Below are 22,541 nucleotides of genomic sequence, written 5' to 3'. Positions count from 1 at the left end.
ATATTTCATGTCAGTCTTCACTCGAGAGAATGCAAGTAGCATCCTGTAAACAGCTGTCAATCATGAATTAAAAAAGATGGAGGAATTGAAGAAAATTGCAATTACCAGGGAACTAATACTGAATAAATTGTTTGAACTGCAAGTTGACAAGTACCCAGTCCTGATGGATTTCATCCTAGGATCTTAAAAGAAGTAGCTGGTAAAATAGTTAATGCATTGGTTTTAATTTTCCAAAACTCATTAGGTTTGGGGATGGTTCCTTTAGACTGGAAAATAGCTAATGTAACTCCTTTATTCAAAAAGGGACGGAGGCAGAAAGCAGAAAACTAGAGACCAGTCAGTTTAACATCTGGCAAATGTTATAACAGGGCACTTGGATAAAGAGCAATACAGCACAGGAACAGGCTCTTCACCTCTCTAAGCCTGTACTGACACTTTTTGCAGGCTCGGAAAATGTGTTACCATAGGCTTGAAGGGCTGAAATTCAAGATAATCAGGAAGAATGAATATGGTTTTCTCAAAGGGAAATAATGTTTCATTAATTTATTGGACTTTTTTGAAGAAGTAACTTATGCTGTAGATAAATGGGAACCAGTGAATGTATTGTACTTAGACTTTGAGAAAGTACTTGATAAGGTGCAACATTAATTGTTATTGTGGAAAATGAAAGCTCATGGTGTCAGGGGTTAACGTATTGGCATGGATAGAAGATATTGGCTGGCTAACAGGAAGCAAACAATAAGAATAAATGATATTTTTCAGGCTGGCAGAATGTCATGAGTGGTGGAGCAGTGCTAGGACCTCAACTCTTTGCAATTGTGACCTTACAATTGTGTTTGTAAGAGTCGTTATAGTTTCTTTAATTCTTGAAATCAATTAAATGATACAGATTAATTATATTGATAGTTTATAATTCAAATAGCTCAGTTTGCTGGAAGGCTTTTCCTTGTACCTCCTGCTTGTTCACCTTTGTCATGTATCATATCCTGTCTGATGTACATAAATTATGGTCATACCCACTTGAAGACATACAACAAGGACAACTTAAATCTTAACCAAAAAAAATGACAGAACTGTGGATGATGGAAATCAGAAACAAAATCATGTAGAAGGGTCTCTGTTTGTTAATTCTGCTTTTTCTCTATAGATGCTGCCAGACCTGCTGAGCTTTTCTAGCAATTTCTGTTTACACAACTTAAAACTTGCTGATCAAGCTACATATTGTTGCTCACACTTGTGACAACTTTTGCTACTTCCACAGGAGCTGATCAGGTTCTGTTCTATGAAGATGTGGGTTTTGTCTTGTTCTTTCTTTTGGTCTTAGCTGTGATCCTGTGTGGTAGTGACTTGCATTTTAGAGCAACTCACAGGGCGTTAGAAGAGCCATTAGTGCCCATCAAGGCACCTGAAGGTAATTTGGAAGATATTGGCACAAGTTATTCAATCAAGGTGCAGGTAAAAGCACATGATCAAATTTTTGAACACATCTTTGAATATTCTTTAAATATATATTAAATATATGCTTCAGTGTACTTTAACACAATCTTGTGCTGGTATATTGATGGACAAACGAGATATATGAGTCATAGTCTTAGATCTAGGGGCCATTTAGCACTGAGTTGGGGAGAAATTTCTTCACTCAAAAGGTTTGTCATACTTAGTCTTTGTTTATGTTCAAGGTAGAGATCAATAGGATTTTAAGTACTAGGAGTACCGAGGGATATGAAGATTGTGGGGAAATGTAGATTTGAAGCAGAATAACAGGCAGGATTTTACTTGAATGGCAGAGCAGGCTTGAAGGGGCAAAATAATCTGCTCCAGCTTCTATTTCTGATGATCTTATCTTTCTATCAATCAGGCTGTAGGAAGCCATGAAACAAATTTGTTTTGCACAGGTGGAAATATCAACCTCGCTCTAATTATCCATTTTATTTCAAAAGTATTGCTCCACACAATATCGAGGAGATGCACCTGAATAAATTGTGAAAGACCCAGCATTTCGGAGGACAAAATTAACATAACTGCACTAGCTTTACAGTTGTAGTTTAGCAGTACAACTGTCTAGTCCACACATATATTCAGGCCATGGTGGAGCTTGTCAGTGTCTTTTGTTTTATATGAACCTGGCAGCCGTCCAAAAGGAGTTCAAGGCCTCATTTCAATACTGAGTGTTTGTTTCATGACCCATTTGTGAAATTCTTCAAGTCTAGTCAGTGGTTGCACTGCATAAACTCCACTTATCTTTTCGTGAGTCAGAGCCATTAAAAGGACTGCAGGGATTGCCTCTGCATTAATGGAGTCTCTGCTAATCAATGTTCTGCAATCCTCTCAGACCTGAATGCAGGTCTCTGACAGTGAGGTAGTAACTCAAATTGGTGAACAGCAAATTGGCAACCTGCCTTGAGAAGTGTGACTGGCACTGGCACTTCACTGAAATGATTAAACTGAGGCCAATGCCTACTTTCTGTTGAAATTGAGGCCTTCTAATTTAGTTATGTGCTTGAAGCACAGCATCAGTTAACTGTCAGAAAATAACTCCAATCCTAATCAAGTTGCAGACTGAATTCAATGGGTGGAACTTCCACAAGTATTGAAAGTGGCATTGAAACTGCGCAGATTTACCAATTCTGCAGAGTGCTCCAGGATAATTGAAGTTGAGAATTATATAAGTGATTTATATTTATGTTAGCTGTTGAAAATGGAGGCTAAAAAAATCATGACGTATGTTCTCTCATAACTTCTGAGAAATGTTTTGACTTTGACAGCTCATGAAATATATTCTACACTGTTCTAATACCGCACCTTCAGGCAGAGCTGTAAAGGAAAAAAAAATTGCCGATGCTTGAGATTTTTGGGAGCTAATAGCCAGTTGTAATCAGCTTTAGCTCAATTATTACTTGATGTGCCTATAAAAGCCAAGATCAAACAAAACAGATGCAAACCATTGGCTTTACTCATTAAATGTAGAAGTTATGAAAATGTTTCTTTCATTGAATGGCAGTTTTGGATTTTGTTCATGTTTGCAGTTTGTGACAGCTTGCATGCTAGACTGCTGATTCTTTCCAATCAAGGGAGCTGAAAATTAGAAACTGGAAAATCTACAGTGCTCGAGATTCAAAGTCGAAACATTGAACTTTAGTCATGGACACGGATTAAAACATATATCCTTAGTTGTGCATCAATGTTAATGAAAATATGATTAGCTGATGCCAGTTGGGTACAAAATATTATAATTTCAAGGATCAGAAAATGGCTGTTGATGTTTGATTTCATCTTACCATGTTGTCCTAGATTTCTCAATGAATCATACATGTTAGATAACTGTATGGAATCCATCGGATTTTAAAACCTTCTTCTGTGCTGCAATCAAAGAATGTTAGTTTGTCTGATTCTTCAGTGCTGACTTAAGGAAGATTGTAATGTGTTATTCCTGCTGTGTTGTCCTTTCCCCCATCTTCCCAACACAACCACCACTATTGCACATATACACACATACTTCACATAGAGAGCTGTCTCTGAGGGCTGAACTGTTGAACCACTGGGGCATTGTATACACTGCCGTTATTGTTCTTTCAGTATAAGGATGTGAATCAAAGTCATTCCACTGTTACTATACCTTTCTTTGATTTGCAGTGGTTCAAGAAGGCAGCTCTCAAAATCATCTCAAGGGCAGCTAGGGATAAGTAATAAATGCAGGCCTAGCTAGCAACACCTGTAACCCATGAGTGAATTAAAAAAAACAATCACTTCTCAAGTTACATTTCAACAATGCTCAAAGGCCATTTTAATGAAAATGTACTAGTGATTAACCTTTAAATTGCACAACAGATTAATTAAATCTGAATGAGTGAATAAGTTTATTTGTCACAAAATTTTCTTACATTACTGTGAATGGTTAAGTAAGTAATTGAAATGGCAGCTTTCCTCAGTTGATAGCACTCTTTCCTCTGAGTTTCTCAGTAGATTTTGGGTTCAACCCAAATCCAACACATAGACACCCAATTTAGCTTGGATCATAAGAGTAAGAGAGCATGAATGTTCCATTGGTCTATTTGAAATTGACTGTTAATGTAAAATTCCAGTGACCAATTCTGTTAAAGATTCATAGAGTCATATAACATGGAAACAGACTCCTCAGTCCAACCAGTCCATGCCGAGCATAATCCCAAACTAAAGTAGTCCCACCTGCCTGCTCCTGGCCCATATTTATCCAAACCTTTCTTATTCATGTATCCATCCACATATCTTTGAAATATTGTAACTGTACCCCCATCTACCACTTCATTATGAAATTCATTCCACACGCAAACCACCTTCTGTGTAAAAAATTTATTTCATGTCTTTTTTTAAAATCTCTCCTCTCACCTTAAAAATATGACACCTAGTCTTGAAATTCCCCATATTAGGGAAAAGACAACTACCATCAACTCTATCTATACCTCTCGTTATTTTATAAACTTCTATCACGTCATCTCTCAATCTCCTATGCTGCAGTGAAAGAAGTCCCAGCCTATCCAACCTTTCCTTATAACTTAAACCTTTCATACCCGGCAACATCTGGTAAATCTCTTCTGAACCCTCTCCAGCTTGACAAATTCCTCCCTATAACTTATTCCAAAAGAGGCCTCTCCAATGTCTTGTACAACCATTATGTAATGCCCCAACTCCTATACTCAAAGGACTGAGCAATGTGCATTAAAATGTCCCAGTTCACGATCCTAAAAACAGCTGGTGTTCTCCTGGTATCCTGGCCAACTTTCTTTCCTCAATTAACTCTGCCAATTGATCAAATACCATTTAAGACCTTGCTTTGCACATCAGACTTATGTTTAATTGCATAACAGCAGTCACTGCACATTAAAGCTATAAATTATATGTAGAACACATAATTTCACATCTCTTCTCCTTCAGATGCACATGTACATTGAGATTCAAGACAATTGGCATTGGTTCTCCTCCTTTACCTTACCCAATGTCTGTTCTTCAATGAGACCTCAGAGAGTGAATGGTTGCAGTTATTTAGCTGTTGGGGCATTACAACTAAGCTTGATACTTCATTCACCAGGCATCCATACAAACTCACTTTCTACCAGAGGGCCATCCGTAAGGGGTTATGTTTTATTATTCTGTGGTGGTCTTCTTATCTAGACATAAGTCAGGGAGTATAACCCTCGTTGCTTTTTCCTCTGCATGCAAAGAAGCCAATAATAGTTTCTATCAGGATCCCATCACAATTTGCCTAACAGAACAAACACAGTTTGTTTTTTTAATAATTAGGTTTCAAGGAGATATTTTGTGTACTTTTAATTGTCATGTAAGTGTTACCCAAATCTATCATTGCATTTAACTTTCTACCAACCAGTACAAATAATTAAGGTTGTGCAACAAATGCACATAATGTATTTGTATGCATCGTTTTGACTGTCAACACATTGTAATGTGTATTTTGGATGAAATTATCTGCACTTAAGTGGAAGTTAGAGCTGTAATGATTCATCGAAAAAGAATGCTGATGAGAGAAAATATATTTGAAGTCTCAATTTCAATTTGCTTAGCAAAAATATTCATTTATACCAGATAACTTCTCCAGTGAAAATCTCTCTATCATTAAGACAATTAAACTGTGGAATGGCTCTTTTGATTTATCATTAGAAGCTTTGGTGAAATGGAAGAGTTTATCAGTGGTGTTAACTGAAATCACTCAATGCCAAGTATTAATGATAATTAGCAATTAACTGTACATTACCTTTCAGGTTTTTCTTTAAGTATTATTGATATTTCAGGATAATGGTATTGCCAGGGTATTCCATTTTATATTAAAAAAAATTGTGTCTGTATGTTGCTTAATCACATCAGTATGAAAATCCTTTCCAGTGTACTCAATTCCATATGTAGCACTAATGTAGAACGTACACGCAGCACATGAGAATCCTCTTGGCGGTCATCTTCCCTGTTTGCAGACTGTTCATAATGATGACCCTGAATTCCATGAAGGAGGGCAAGTGCTACCCATGTAAGGAATGAATATGCTGACTTTGTATTCAGCCAGTGCTCATGACTTCACTGTCATTTATAACTTAATATAATATTAAAATATTAACTGTCTGTTAAGTTGAATTAATAGCTGATTGTTCCATTATTGGGCATTCTGCAATGTGTTGATGTATTAAGTGGTGTTAGTCCTGGTCAGACTTCTGTACAGTTTAAAGAATTTTTGCTTCTAAAAGGGAACTAAGTGGCATCATCAAGGTGCTGAACAAGTAACTTCAATGGGTATAAACTATCAATGTAATATTAAAATAGTAACATGGAATCAGTTAGCTCTGTTGGATGGATGGCTGGTTTACGATGCAGAGTGATGCCAACAGTGAGGGTTCAATTGCTGCTGAGGTTACCATGAAGGACTCCCCTTCTCAACTATTCTCCTTGCCTGAGGCATTGACCCTCCAGTTCTCTCTCTCTGTGGTCTAGTAAGATTATGGTGACTTTCATATTAAAATACCTAAACTCTTGTGTGCAAGGCAATCTCTAACACTTCACAAATCAGTTGGATTTCTGAGGGGCTTTTCAGAAAGCTTAAATACTTAGATCCATTTTGCAGCAGCAATATGATTGCTGGAAACACGATGTTGCATTTTCTATTTTCCGAAATGGGAATTGATTACTTTGCAAATGGTTCAAGGCTTCATTGCAGACTATCTTAGCCAACTGGTTGAGTTGGAAATATGGTTGAATTTTTAGCAGTTAGAAACAAAGCTGTGATTGATACAGACATTTACATAATATTTGACATCATGTATGAGACAACAACAAGAGATTTCATATGTTTATGGTATCAGTAGTCTAATTTACAGTGCAAAAAAAATGGGGCCTAATAGTCTGACTTATGGTCCAAAAAAACACTGGGCCTGATTTGTATTTTTTATGATGTTTAAAGCTGTATTAGGTGGCAGACTGAGGTATAAGTGTAGTTCACTGACAAAGCACAAAATAAACCCGTCTTTATAATTAATTGAAGGAAGACTTCATTTTGTTTTTGGCTTCTTTGGAGAGTGAGGTGCAACATAAACTGTTCATAAATTAGCGCCTATGGCATCATATCATTTGTTTTAAGTTTTTATTCTGATTAATGTTTTTCTTGACTCTTTCTGAGCCAAAGCTCAACATCACCAATTTGTAGTCTAACTTTCCCTCCGTGAAGATATTTTAAATTTAAAGGAAAATGGCAACTTAAAAAATTAAACTACATGGACAGACATTTAATATCTCCATTGCACAGAGGCTATGTATTCTGTATGGCATACCAAAAGTGATTTTGGCACTTAACTCCAACAGAAGTGACACCAGTATTTTTGTTGTCATGTTTGCTTTGTGCCAGTTTGGATGATAAGGCAGCAAAATACTAGCAACTGGAGCAAGGGGACTTCAGTACAATAAGTCTTAAATTACTAAATTCAAATCATTCTATGATTTTAGGCCCTCAGTGTTCATTTGTGTCAATGTTATATTTTGACAGCATGATATAATTATAAATGTCCTTTTTCCATTTTTACTTTTATCATTTCCTTCCATAGAAAGTATTCTGCCAACTATTCCAAACCCCATTCAAGGTCAGTATGGATTAGTCACGATTATAGTCATTACTATTAGTCTAGTAAGAAACATCTTTTAGGAGGACTTTTATCATAGAATATTAACATACCGAAGATGTATTTTGATAAATACTGATTGCTGTTGGTGGAATGAAGCAATTGCATTGCTCTTGAAACACAAGGAGGACCATTCATAAATTACAACATCCAGAGCTCTTACACTAAAGGGCATGGTGTTAACCTTGTTTTCTTTAACAGCAATCAATATTTGATTTATTACTCTCTTGGGCTGTGAAAATTAAGTACTTGTACATTAAGAAGGGTTAATCCAGGGCAGTCTATTGAAAATCTCCACTGTTATTTTATATTTGCCAACATATTTTCAGTGGAGTATAAATTTGATGTTTTGTACATACAAATCATGTACTATTGCATTTATAAACCCTATGAGTCACACTATGATACTACTTGCTGTGCATCACAGCTGTTCCTTGCTGTATCAATAATGATACCATCTGTTCTATCCCCAATATTATAAGGCACTAACTGGTTTCTAGTGATATTGCTTGTGTGTAATTTGGCCCGGGAGTTTTGCAGTGAGGCTCAGTAGACAAGATAGCCTTTTGGCTCATACCATTTGTGATCCTGTTGGAAAATGTCTCAATCAAAACATTCTGGAGGTTTCAAAGCCAATGTCTGAGGTCAGTTGGGACCAATGGCTGGCCAGTGTTTCTGTACATTGACGTGATGATTGGATGTTTCGTCCCCCTATCCTTGGAGAGATATTAGATTATCAAGGTCAGGAAAAGAAGTAAGGAATCCACCCACCTATCTTGTATCTTACTTGAAATGTCATAAGCATATAGAATAGAAATAATGATTTATAGTCTCATTGCATCTTTCCTTAACATTAGAAGGATTTTTTGTAAAGACAAATGTATTAATTTGGAACTTGTTTTTTAAACTTGATTCACTCCCACCTACACCTCCGGTATTGGAGATTAGAAAGGAGTGTTATGAAGGTACTCATATTCACAAGAATTTACTTTGACTGAATACTTTCATTCAAATGAAGAATTTTGCACTTTCTTTATTCATGTCCTCGCACACAGGTGTGAAGATTTGTTATAAAAAGCAATCACCGTTCTCAATAGTTCAAAGTCATCAACCAAATATGATATCTTTCTAACCTAGCTGTAGATCTCTGTCAGTGAAGAGATTATGTTAGAATGGTGATAGTTTGCTGTTATAAGTTACAAACCCTACTGAGCCAAAATTGATGCCTGGAGCAGGTACTTGTGAACGTTTTAGTAGCGATTGACTTAGTTTTTCATTGAGATTCTAGCCCAAGCGTGTAATAAAGACTTTGGCTGTTTACTGAAACCACTGTTAGTAGTTTATTCACAGGTGGGTTACCTTGGATGTCTTTCAATCTATTGTTTAGATAACTCCTTTAGCTCAGAAAAAAGTTACAAAAAATGTATTTGTTCCAGTCAATGCTATTTAGTTCTTAGATTTTATCTATTATTTAATATTTGCCATAATTATGAAATGTTGTTATAATATGATGGACATGAAAGCAGACATCCATGCATCCCACAATCATTCGCATGATTTCTTTACATAGAGATGAATAACTTTAGTATGTGTTATAATGATCACTTCCTGACTTGAAACCTTAGCTTTGTTTCTCTATTCCTGAGTGCTGCCTAACCTGCTGAGTATTTTCAGCATTTTGTTTTATTTTCATTTCTTCACCTTAAGCTGTAACATTGCTTATCAGAGGTTTTGCTTGTAATCCACAATACTATGTATATGTTTTTTTTCTGCCAGAATTAGTGAGCTTTTAACTACCATGAAAGGAAATGAGCTGACAGGGTGAGGATAAGGCCAAAGAGTAGAAATAGTAGCAGGAGTCAGCCACATAAGCTAATACAGATGTACTCTATAGGATTTATCTCTAAAGGTCAAGAACAAGACGGAAAGTCAGGTAAGATTCCAGCACACCCAAAGTTCAATCTTTAAGATCTCGGAAAAGTACCTCATATCTGAAGCAGATATAAAAATAAGGATAGAGCTTCTACTTGCCCTCTGAGCTTTTCCAGGAGACAGTGTTATCTGTGCAACTTATCACCATGCTATTCTATCTCTTTTTCTTTTCCTCACAAACAACTCTCCAGAGTATCACCTCCTCTAGTTAAGAAGCTGGCTTTGACTGCCCTACAGACGAGTTAATGCTTCTTACCAGTGGTTAATTGTTGTTTTCCTCTTTTAATAGAATGTTGCATTTCCATTAGAAGCTCCATATACCAAGTCTGGACAACAGCTTATCAATTCACCAGACTGAGGTGGATGGGCTGCTCTGGCCTCTGAACAGGAGCTAAGTACACCACTACTTCTGCCTGCTGATGCATTTTCAGCTCAGTGTTACCAACAAAGTGTAATTCTAAATGTTGAACATTTATCAGATGTACATCTGCCCACCAGCCGTTTTCCACTTAAAAGTGATGTATTTTGATGAAGATGGTGAAAAATCACATTGCTCGATTTATTAGTATGGTTTCTTAGGATATGTGGAAATAGTTTACACAGTAGTCACAAAGGTGCCAGCTGATAACAGCAAGAAAATACAATGCATTTGCACAAAATCTAAAGGGCCTCTGCTTAAGAGAAGACAATGTAACTCCATCTGAGTTAACAGCCTCACTAAGTCTCCCAATATTTGAGTATAACAGGATTGATTACTGCTGTCTGATACGATAAGACCTAACCAAAGCTGTCCTCCTCTTCTCCTTTTTTAATACAATTAGGCTGTGTTGGTTTACAGCTCCAATTGTAAGATCTCAAATTAATTCTCTACTTCAATTATTCTTGACACGATGTTTGATATTTATTAGCTTCTTATATTCTTTGAGGAAAAACAAATCTGGATGAGGGATTGTGTGTATTTGCATTGCATAGAGATTATTATTTCATCTACTATCAAATACTAGTTTTTCGCGTGGGAAAAGATCAATACAAGCAAATGGTTAAGAAATGGAATTCAGTCTGAAACCTAGCATTTATGAAGTCTGTAATTTATTTATGTTCTTGCCAATTGCAAAGAAAAGGGGATCAGAATTTCAGGGTGAGGGGAGCATTGGATATCTTGTGAGGCTGACTCAGATTCCACAGGAGCGGGATGTAGGGGATAGGTGCGAGGCAAGAACTCAGAGACCTCATGGGGTTGGACAGGATTGAAGGGAGATCAGAAGGACTAGAAATGGTGTATTCCGCTTGGGAACCCTGCAGCCCAATGGTATCAATGTGGATTTCACAAGTTTCAAAATCTCCCCTCCCCCCACCGCATCCCAAAACCAGTCCAACTCGTCCCTGCCCCCCTAACCTGTTCTTCCTCCCACCTATCCCCTCCTCCCACCTCAAGCCGTACCTCCATCTCCTACCGACCAACCTCATCCCGCCCCCTTGACCTGTCCGTCCTCCCTGGACTGACCTATCCCCTTCCTAACTCCCTACCTACACTCACCTTTCCTGGCCCCATCCCCGCCTCTTCGACCTGTTTGTTTCCTCTCCACCTATCCTCTCCTCTATCCCTCTTCTATCCGCCTCCCACTCTCTCCCTATTTATTTCAAAACCCCCTTCCCCTCCCCCTTTTCTGATGAAGGGTGTAGGCCCGAAACGTCAGCCTCTCTGCTCCTATGATGCTGCTTGGCCTGCTGTGTTCATCCAGCCCTGCACCTTGTTGTCTCGGATTCTCCAGCATCTGCAGTTCCTACTATCCCCAAGGAGAGGGTTGTGAGGGTTGTTGGAAAGGCACCTACTTTGGATCGAGCATGCAGATGAGCAGGCAATTACCTCCTGGATCCAGTAGCCATTACCTCTTAGCAGCTGCAAGTTTTCTTGAAACTTGGGAGATATGGTTGCTTGGAATTATAATGAAATGAGACATGCAGCCTCATGATAATTATTCCAGTTGCTAACCCACTTCGGGGGAACAGGTTGTTGGTCCTCCTCTATATCCGACCTTTGCTAAAACTTGAAATGTGGTCGAGACTCAAATTGTCAAAACTAAATGCCCACTTGACCCAAACATGCCTGCTTTTTTGAGGGTTGCAGTTCCCTCCAGTGTCAGGATATTATGTGAGATGTGAGGGCAGTATGTTGTCTTGGTTTGACATTTATGACAACAAAGCATTTGTACACAGGGATACATGTTGTTGGATCAGCACTTAGAGGGAAAGCAGAAATGAAATTGTCATGCACGCTTCCATTGTATGGAAGAGGAATATCTGTGTTCAATGAATCAGGATGACGGGAGCCTGATATCCATGATCCAGGCTCAATGTGTACATTGTTAAATCTAGTTTTATTGGGTCCACACCTACACATTTGCTAACAACCCACTGAAACAGGCAAAATACTGCATAATCCTTTACAAAGTATCATAATTTGAGCTGGAGCAGATAGGTGGGAGGGAGAAGAAAATTACAAAGTGGCACAAAGGATACAATGATGCACAAATACTAAAGTGAAACCAATCAATCTTTTTTGCCATCATTTAACGTTTCATTTTTGTACTTCTGAAATCTCTAAAATATATTTGGTCGCCAATTGCAGATGCAAAATTCAGAGGGTATTCAAATGTTTAGATATACAGCCAAGTGTGTTTGTGGATGGAAAAGGTGGAACTTACAGAAAGGTGTTCTCATGCATTCAAATTTAATACAGCTAGTGTCCTTTGATCACATTACAAATAGAAATGAACATGAACATCCCATTGTTTTTCTGATGTTACAGAAGCTTCTGTTTCATTCTTCTGCACTGTTGCAGTTGAGCCAAAGGCTGTCAGGAATGACTGTTTATGAGTCATTGGTAGTGAGGGCAAATGGGGTGAGAAATTAAATTGGATTTAGACTGCAGCTGATGCTTTTCTGATTAAAGCAGTCCATTAAACCTGATTGAATTGATCATGTCAGTAAATGCTCTGTATGAAGAGTATCAAATAAAGTTAAATTTCCCAGAAATAGATATTTGGAGCAGATTTTGTAGTCAGCAGCAAAGCAGCAACATTCAACATTCACCTTGCAAAAGCTATCCACAAATATTTAGCAGGCTCAAGAGCATGGATTTCCTATTTTCTAATGCCATTTTCAATTTGTGGCCTTCTATAGGTGATCTATTGTATCCAGCAACAGTTTAAGTAAGTCGAGCATCTAATCAGATTGGAAAAGAAGAAGTCACAGACCAGCAGAACAAGAAATAAAGAAATGGATATAAATTAAATTTCAAGCATCAGACCAAAAGTGAAATAAAATTTGGGTCTGCACATGGGACTAAAGGAAAAGCTTAGATGTCAGAACAGAAATATTTTTGAAAATTGGTTTATCACATTATGGAAAGTCCTTCTGAGGAACTGAGATTCCACACTTGTAAAATTAGATTTTATTTCTGGGCCAAAGACATTAATCAGCAGTAATGATACACAGTGCAGAGTTTAAAGTCTTGTTTAATTTTGATTGAAGATGGCTGAACCTTTCAATTGTTTTTGCAGCCAGAATATTATGCTTGCAACAAATCAATGACTGTTAATATTTTCATTTGTGATGCCTGTGACCGTATACTCTTGTGGAGTATCTCTAGCAGAAACTTTGGATTTCCACATTTAGTTATGACTGCAAGGACACCAGGAGTTTGATTTTTTTTGTATGGGGCTGTGAGCCCTATGTCCATATGATTTCCTGAGCTGGACACTGTGTCAAAGCTGCACACATGATGCTATATTCAGATCTAGATAACCTAGTTGGGCCAGCAGCAAACTTAATGTCAGATGAATATGCCAAAAGTTGTCAGGAGGCAGAAGCTGATGGCTGAGCACAGTCCTCAAAGACAATTGGCAGCCACGATGACACCAGAGAGCCAACAGCCTTATGATGCAGAGACAAACAGCTACAATATCTGACTGTTTCTTTGAAATAAGCATGACTTAATTGCTCCTGCATTGCACCCAGCAGCTGTGCACTCATGGTGCCAGACTATTTGGTTTTGCCAATGTGCAGTATGAAAATCACCTTCTGGACCTCCACAGCCCATTAGCAAACTGGGAGCAACTAGGCTGCTGAATACACCCCTATCCTCCATCCATGAGCCTCAACACCATCCCCAACAATTCTCACTTTGAAAATAGCGTGATGTCCCTGAGGTGTTGATACATTGACATGCCATCTGGGAGCATTATTTCCAAAGCATGCCTGCATTCATTCTCATCCATAGAGAATTTGAAAACCGACCCTTAGGAGTTGCTATCAGCTTTACATAGTAATGTTGGAGATATCGACAGTTGCCATTATGAAAAGTAGAAATTCCAGGCTGATCTATTTCAGTGCAAGTTAACCAATCACAAACACACTTTTGAATACTTTATTTTGCCTATAACACAAATGCTCTGCATTCATAGAAACTGCACTTTGTGTATTTATTCCTTAATATGTCAAATATCTGGAATTAGGGTTGTTCTTGAATTGAGTTGATTCTCAATTCAGATTATTTTATCTTTTTAGTCTGCTTTCTCAAATTCAAGACTTAGCAACAGAAGGGGTTTATGCATGCACTAGTGCTCAGACAAAAGCTTACTTCTCTGTTTTGGGAGGTGCTTGTTCCTTGGTGGAAGCCCACACCGGTAGCTTGGTCAATAACTAAAATAGTCTAAACAGTGCTCAAAATAACATTTCATGTGTCATTTTTTAAAAAAAATCAAACAATAAATATTTTTATGTAATTCTTTTATACCTTAAGGATAGACTAATTTACTTTTGCAATGACACCTTTCAAAGGCTGTAATTAAGAAAATAAACTTTAATTACACTAAACCAAGGGCATCTTTGTAAAGAACATCAAATCCATATACTACTTGGAGTCCTCATGTTTCACAGGCTGGGTGGCATGTAGCGAATACCTGTAGAATAGGTGATTTAGGTAGGAACCATGTGACCACTGCTCCCTTCTGTAATAAGATCAATTGTACATCTAATCATATAGTATCAAAGGTAACAGTCCTTCAATCACAAATTCAACGTTAACTTACGGCAATATCTTTGAGTCTAATACTGTGTTTAACCTGAGCAATGCAGTTGCCATTAGCTGTGACTTTGCGGTTCATGTTATAAGATAATCGGCGAATTCCTACTGGCACTGGTAAACAAAACTGAGTCACCCGAACAACTGTTTGATCCTCACATACTTGCTGTCAACAGAGACTATTCCTGCTAAGGGTGGGCTTAACTCATTTACATGGGGTTAATTATCAATGAACAACATGTCCCGTAGCACCTCTGTGATATGACAATAATACTTTCTCAGCAATGCAGACCCAGAGAAACAGAAACTCTTCAGGGTTGTTAAATTATTTCTATTCTGGGTGCAGTGAAAGTAAAATCTCTCCACAGATAATTATTATTCCATCGCACAAAAAAAAAATTGCTCGTGTTACTTTTCCAAGTCCACTGCCTACGCTAAATTATACTTCATAGCAATAAACAACTTAGCCTATATAACACCTTTACCTACTGAAATATCAGAAGTGTTTGTTGGAACATTATGAAACAAAGTATAGCATGAAGCCACATCAAGAGCTGTTAGGTCAGCGGACTAAAAGGTTGGTCAAAGAGATAGGTTTTAATAAGCATCTTAAAGGAGGAAAAAGAGGTTATGGGGGTCAGAGGCGAGGGCAGGACGTTAGCATTCAGAGGACACCTCTTTGTCTACTATCCATGCCTCCAATTGCTCCCAGGTTGGGAAAATTGGAGGAAAACAACCCAACCCCATGCCCCCTATACTCCCTGCTCTGCCACACCCAAACACAGCAGGTAGGTCACCCTGGTTTCGGAAAACTTGCCACCTTTGTCAACCTTCACAGTGGCAGGTGATGCAGGAAATAGTGAGTTGACTCCATTGATGGACCTCTTAAAGACCTTCATTGCTGTGAGTTGAGAAAGTTGACCATGGACCTCCTCAACTCATAGCATTTAATTGCAGAGTTGGCAGAAAGAGGTTGAGTTTCTCTTCAGGGAAAAGTCACTCAATTATCTCCCCTTCTGACAAACTCACCTGCTACCCCTAGGACTCTTTCGCTCCTTAGTTTAAATATCTGTCTGAACTTCTCAACATATTTTCCCTTTATAGTCCTTTCACTCGCTGTATGGTGGCAAACACTGCCACCTGCTGCTAGCATTCATGTATTAGAGATAGCAGGAACTGCAGATGCTGGAGAATCCGAGATGACAAGGTGTAGAGCTGGATGAACACAGCAGGCCAAGCAGCATCAGAGGAGCAGGAAGGCTGACATTTTTGAAGAAGGGTCTAGGCCCGAAACGTCAGCCTTTCTGCTCCTATGATGCTGCTTGGCCTGCTGTGTTCACCCAGCTCTGCACCTTGTTGTCTCGGATTCTCCAGCATCTGCAGTTCCTACTATCTCTGATTCAATTTTAACTCCACTGCGAAGCCTCTTCTAAGGATGCCTAGCCTGAAGAAGTTACCCTCCTCCCTCCGGACAAACCTCAGGGGATATCCGCCTCCCACTCTCTCCCTATTTATTTCAGAACCCCCTTCCCCTCCCCCTTTTCTGATGAAGGGTCTAGGCCTGAAACGTCAGCCTTTCTGCGCCTATGATGCTGCTTGGCCTGCTGTGTTCACCCAGCTCTGCACCTTGTTGTCTCGGATTCTCCAGCATCTGCAGTTCCTATTATCTCTCATCCAGCTCTGCACCTTGTTATCTCAGCATTCATGTACTGACTTGTTTCAAAAGGACAAAAAATATTACATATTTTATCTTCATGCATCTTTTTCACAAAGTTCCTGACAAGTGCTAGATGACAGTTTCATGAATTCCAGTGACCCTTCTAGTCATTGTCCATTAGTATCCACAAGCAGTGGGTGTTTAAAAAAACTCTTCCATTTAGAAAGATATCCCTGTGGCACTGGATCTTGTTTCCTACATGACAATGCACACATTTTTTACACATATTTTGCTTGTTTGCAAACACATATTGCAATAGTACTCTTTGCACCAAAATATCTTTGTGTCACCAGTTCAACACCACTGTTTCTCCTTTTCAAAATAAACTGAAAATATTACCAAACACTTCTGTTTGGAAAGGATGCTAATTTGCCTCAGAGAAGGGAATCACTGACGCGCACACACAGTCTCTCTTTTACTGCGTTAGAAAGTAGTTAAAATAAAAACTGCCAATTCACCTTTGTCACATGTGTACAATACCTGCATAATAGGAGTAAATTATTGTACAGAAGATGACTGTTAGACTCACTGGTTCCAGTGTTAGTTCTATAACTGGAGTTGTGACAATTTACTCTAACTTTTTTTTTGGTCTTTTTCTTATTTTTGGAATGTGATGGATAGAGTCCTGCAAGGGTCTGTGCTGGGGTTGTCAGCTTTTTATAATTTATATCAATGACTTAGCTGAGTGGAGAGAAGGCATGGTAACTAAATTTGCAGGTAACATCAACGAAAGTGGGAAAATATGTTGAGAAGGATACTTAAAGTGGTTGCATTTGGATATAAGAAGATTAGGTGAATGGGCAAAAATCTGGCAGATGGAGCAATGTGGAAAAATGTGAAGTTTTTCACCTTGGCAGGAAGAATGAAAAAGTAGAGTATTAGTTGAGTGAAGGATGTCTAGATGTCTTACAGCGCCAGGGACATGGGTTCAATTCCAGCTATGGTTGGCCGTCTGTGTGGACTTTGCACATTCTCCCCGTGTCTGCGTGGATTTCCTCCAGGTGCTCCGGTTTCCTCCCACACTCTAAAGTTGTGCAGTTTAGGTGGATTGGCCATGGGGAATTGCAGGATTACAGGGATAGGCTAGGGAGGTGGGTCTGGGTGGGGTGCTCTTTGGAGTGTTGGTGTGGACTTAATAGGCCGAATGGCCTGCTTCCACACTGTAGCAATTCAATGATGATGATGATATCATAGTACGTGAGTCACAAAAGTTAGTGTGAAGGTAACTAAGTAATTCAGAAGGATATAGATTGTGTTTCTTTATTACGAGAAGAATGAAACATAAAAAAGTAAGGCTATTATGCTGAGGCTATCCAGGGCATTCGTGAGACGACATCTCAAAAAGTGTGTCTAGTTTTAGTCACATTCTATGTGGAAGGAAGTTAACACATTGACAGCAGTTCAGAGGAGGTTTACCAGATTGACACCTGGAATGAGTGGATGGCTTTAGATGTGAAGTTGGACTGGTTGGGCTTATTTTACTGTAATTTAGAAGAGTGCTGGATGTCTTGGTTGAAGTAGACCATTAGAAATAGGAGCAGAATTAGGCCATTTGGCCCATTGAATCTGCTCCATTATTCGATCCAGGCTGATATGTTTGTTAACCTCATTCTCCTGCCTTCTTCTCGTAACCCTTGGTCCCCTTATGACTCAAGACGCTATCTAACTCTGTCATTAATACATTCAATGACTTGGCCGCTGCAGCCTTCGGTGGCAATAAGTTCCACAGATTCACCACCCTCTGGCCGAAGAAATTCCTCCTCATCTCAGTCTAAAGGGTCATCCCTTCACACTGAGGCAGTGACCTCAGTCCTAGTCTCATCTACTGGTGGAAACATCTTCTCCATGTTGACTCCATCTACGCCTCTTAGTATTCTATCAGTTGCTATCAGATCCCTCCTTCTAAACTCCATCTATTAGCGACTCAGAATCCTTAACCACTCCTTAATGACAAACCCCTTATCCCTTGGATCATTCTTGTAACCTCTTCTGGAGTCCTTCCAGCATATCCTTCCTTAGATATGGGGCCCAAAACTGCTCACAATATTCTAAATATGGTCTGGCCAGAGCCTAATGCAGACTCAGCAGTACATCTCTGCTATTGTATTCTAGCCCTCTCGAAATGAATATTCGCACTGCATTTGCCTTCCTAACTGCCAAATGAACCTGCACGTGAACTTTAAGGGAATCCTGAATTAGGACTCCCAAGGTCCTTGGTGCTTCAGATTTCCAAAGTCTTTCCCCAGTTATAAAATTGTCTATGCCTCTATTCTTTCTACCAAAGTGCATAAGGTCACACTTTCCCATATCATACTACCCCTGCCACTTCTTTTCCCATTCTTCCAGACCGTCAAAGTCCTTCTGCAGCCTCCCATTTCTTGAACACCATCTGTCCTTCTACCTATATTTTGTGTCATCTGCAAACTTAGAAATGATGCCCTCAGTTCCTTTGTACAGATCATTAATATATATCACGAATAATTATGATCCCAACACCAACCCTTATGGAACTTCAATAATCATCAGCTGCCATCCTGAAAAAGGCCCCTTTAACCCCACTTTCTGCCTTCTGCCAGTCAGTCAATCCTTATCTATGCCAGTACTTTGTCCCTAACACCATGGGCTCTTATCTTATTTAGCAGTCTCCTGTGCAGAACCTTGTCAAAGGCCTTCTGGAAGTCCAAATAGATCACATGCACTGTCTCTACTTTGTATAATTTGCTTGTAACTTCTTCAAAGTATTCTGTCAGATTTGTCAGGCATGACCTCAAAGAACAAACAAAGAACAAAGAAAATTACAGCACAGGAACAGGCCCTTCGGCCTGCCAAGCCTGCGCTGATCCAGATCCTCTATCTAAACCTGTCGCCTATTTTCCAAGGATCTGTCTCCCTCTGCTCCCTGCCCATTCATGTATCTGTCTAGATACATCTGAAATGACGCTATTTTGCCCGCCTCTACCACCTCTGCTGGCAACGTGTTCCAGGCACGCACCACCCTCTGTGTAAAGAACTTCCCACACATATCTCCCTTAAACTTTTCCCCTCTCACCTTGAAATCATGACCCCTGGTAATTGAGTCCCCCACTCTGGGAAAAAGCTTCTTGCTATCCACCGTGTCTATACCTCTCATGATTTTGTAGACCTCAATCAGGTCCCCCCTCAACCTCCATCTTTCTAATGTAAATAATCCTAATCTACTCAACCTGTCTTCATATCTAGCACCCTCCATACCAGGCAACATCCTGGTGAACCTCCTCTGCACCTCTCCAAAGCATCCACATCCTTTTGGTAATGTGGCGACCAGAACTGTACGCAGTATTCCAAATGTGGTCGAACCAAAGTCCAACTGTAACATGACCTGCCAATTCTTGTACTCAATACCCCATATGATGATTGAAAGCATGCCGTATGCCTTCTTGACCATTCTATCGACCTGCGTTGCCACCTTCAGCGTACAATGGACCTGAACACCCAGATCTCTCTGTGCATCAATTTTCCCCAGGGCTTTTCCATTTACCTCCACTTGATAAAGCCCTATTTTGCCATGCACTCACAAGTACTCTGCAATCTTGTCTTTAATAATGGACTCTAAAATCTTATCAATGATTGAGGTCAGGCTCACTGGCTTATGATTTCCTGCCTTCTGCTTCCCTCCCTTCTTAAATAGAGGTGTTACAATAAACATTTTCTCGTCCACTGGGACCCTCCCTGACTCCAGTGATTCCTGAAAGATCACCATGAATGCCTCTACAATCTCCTCAGCTATTTCCTTCAGAACTCGGTTGTAATTCATCTGATCTGGGTGACTTTTTCAGCTTCAGAACTTTCTGCTTCCCCAGCATCTTCTCTTGAGTGGTGGAAGTATATAAGACCCTGAAAGTTCTTGATGAGGTGAATGTGGAAAGAATGTTTCCTTTGTGAATGAATCTAGAGGTGGGGATTCTGTTTCAAAATTGGGGGCCTCCCTTTTAGTACACGGATGACGGGAAAATGTTTTCTCTTTCAGGGTTATGCTTCAGAAAGTGGTGAAGGAGGAGTCATTGAATAGCTTTAAGGAGGTGATGGAAAGATTCTTGTTAGGCAAGGAAATCCAATGTTATTTAGTTAGTTGGGAACGTGATTTTCAAAACACAGATAGGTCATAGCTGGAAGAATGATGTCACAGAGTGGTTATGGATGAGCTTCAAGTGGATTTGTGAGACAGATGGGTGTTTCATATTATGACAGCAATTCTTCTACAGGAGAAACTGAAAGCAGTAGCAGAACCTCAGTGTTGTAGTCAAGGAGTGAATAATTATTGTTCTGTGTTCTTTTATTTTCCAGATACACTACGAGAAATATGTATACATGTGATGTGTTATGCACATGTAGAAGTTTACATGCAACCATGTTAGACACACAGTAATTGATTGATTTCTAATTTCCTGGCTTATCCATTATCCCTTTTCTAACAGGGTTATGTGACACTTCTCAATCTACTGATCCATTTTACTGTTTGGAAAACTTATTAGTTGGTCCACTATCTGTTCACTGCAATATGCAATAGTCTAGTGATATTTTTAATTTTGAGTCTAATTACAAATTTCGTAAAAAAAATTCCTTTGAGTTTACAATGGAGTTTTCAACATTTTTCTCAGATACTTGACAGTCCCATTTTTACTCTTCCTGGATAAAATCAGAAGCTAAATACTTACTAACCATCTCTAATGCAATCTTACACCTGAGTACAAGATAAATTTACCATTCCTTAATTATCCTTTCACTTTTTCATAATAGCCTAATGTGATATTAATATCTATAGCATATGCTTGCATCACAATAGAGCAGTCAGCACTCGATCATATGACAGAAAGCAGTGGACATGGAAGAGAATGATCAAATTTATTGCAGAAGTTTAAAAATAAAATCAAGTATGTTGGTGATAAATGACAAAATATTTATGGGTTAACCATAACAGGTGCATCAAGAGTACAACAATACTACACCGACTGAAAACCACCTCTGCAAGTGACCTAGTGTTTGCTGTAGGTTGCATTTTTTCCCGGCATTTTCCACACAGTAAACAAAGCAAAACAGGAACATCAAGCACCAGAAGGAGCTAAATAAAAAATAAGGTTCACTGATGAAGAAAATGATAATTACTCTCTATATGGTTCTGTTGAATGAGCTAGGCTCATTTTTTAGACTAGCACTGACTCTGATTCAAAAGTAGTGCTTACAAATGAGCAAATCAGCAACCAAACAAATGGAAAACAAAGTCTAACATTAGCGGAACATTCACCAACAATAGAAAGTTAAATGGAACAAAAAGCTTGGATTTTCCAATGACCAGATAAATGTTTCTGAAATGTAGGTGGGAGTTGCACATGGGGACTCCTTGGAATCCCCATCATCACAGACCTGAGAGGAATTACCTGAGAAGTGTAGAGAAGTGTAGTGAAGTGAGAATTTGGAGTGTTCTGCTCCACGTAAGTAAATTGTCAGTCAAAAAAAGTTAGACTAGTAAGTATCAGGTGTACCTGGTGAATGACTATTTAACAGACTCACAACTTAGCACTCTCAAACTTCACATACACATCCTCAATGACACCTCTACCCCTTCCATATTCTAATCTGACAACTTCATCTCAACCTGGGAGCCCATGTGCCCACACACACACACACACCAAGGACCAAACACACCCCGTCACCTGGGGGAGGAGGGGGGTTTGGGGTGGGGGGAACGTTTGGTAGGCATGGTTTGTCTTCCCCTGACTGTTCTGCATTGTGCGGGACCTGTCAGAACAGGAGTACAGCTCTGCATTTCTGAAGGAATGCTGATCAAAATCTCCTGTCAAAAGAGCGCAGCCAGGTCTCTATTGAAAAAAAAAGTGGCAATCTGTGCATGATTGCCAGTCCTTAGAAAATCTGAACCATTTTGTTTTGAAGTTTCAGCATTCAGTATATTTGCATAAAGTCATAGAAAATTAGTACTCCTGATTGGTGCCCATTCCATGAACCAACAAGAATCCTTTTTTACGTATTTTCATATTCTGACAAATAATGTAGAAAACGCACATATTCTGACTCTTGGAGGCATTCATGGGTTATTTGACCTTAACTTTAGTGAGATGTGAAAAGATAAAAACTATCATCCCTTCTAATTTTCAAGTTGTCT

The 22,541-nt window shown here is 39.1% G+C and overlaps 1 protein-coding gene across 1 annotated transcript in view; it reads left to right on the top strand.

Annotated features, from left to right (window-relative positions):
- The window catches only part of LOC109919904 (limbic system associated membrane protein), a 724,553-nt gene that overhangs the window by 642,409 nt on the left and 59,603 nt on the right, over positions 1-22,541 (top strand). The window contains exon 7 of the mRNA XM_048602931.1: positions 7,575-7,610. Coding sequence (XP_048458888.1) covers positions 7,575-7,610 — 36 coding nt within the window. The remainder of the gene's footprint in view (positions 1-7,574; positions 7,611-22,541) is intronic.

This window comes from Rhincodon typus, chromosome 11 (assembly GCF_021869965.1).
Source record: "Rhincodon typus isolate 14 chromosome 11, sRhiTyp1.1, whole genome shotgun sequence".
Taxonomy (NCBI): domain Eukaryota; kingdom Metazoa; phylum Chordata; class Chondrichthyes; order Orectolobiformes; family Rhincodontidae; genus Rhincodon; species Rhincodon typus.
The sequence above is the reverse complement of the archived record's forward strand: the minus strand, read 5'-3'. Positions and strand labels throughout refer to the sequence as shown.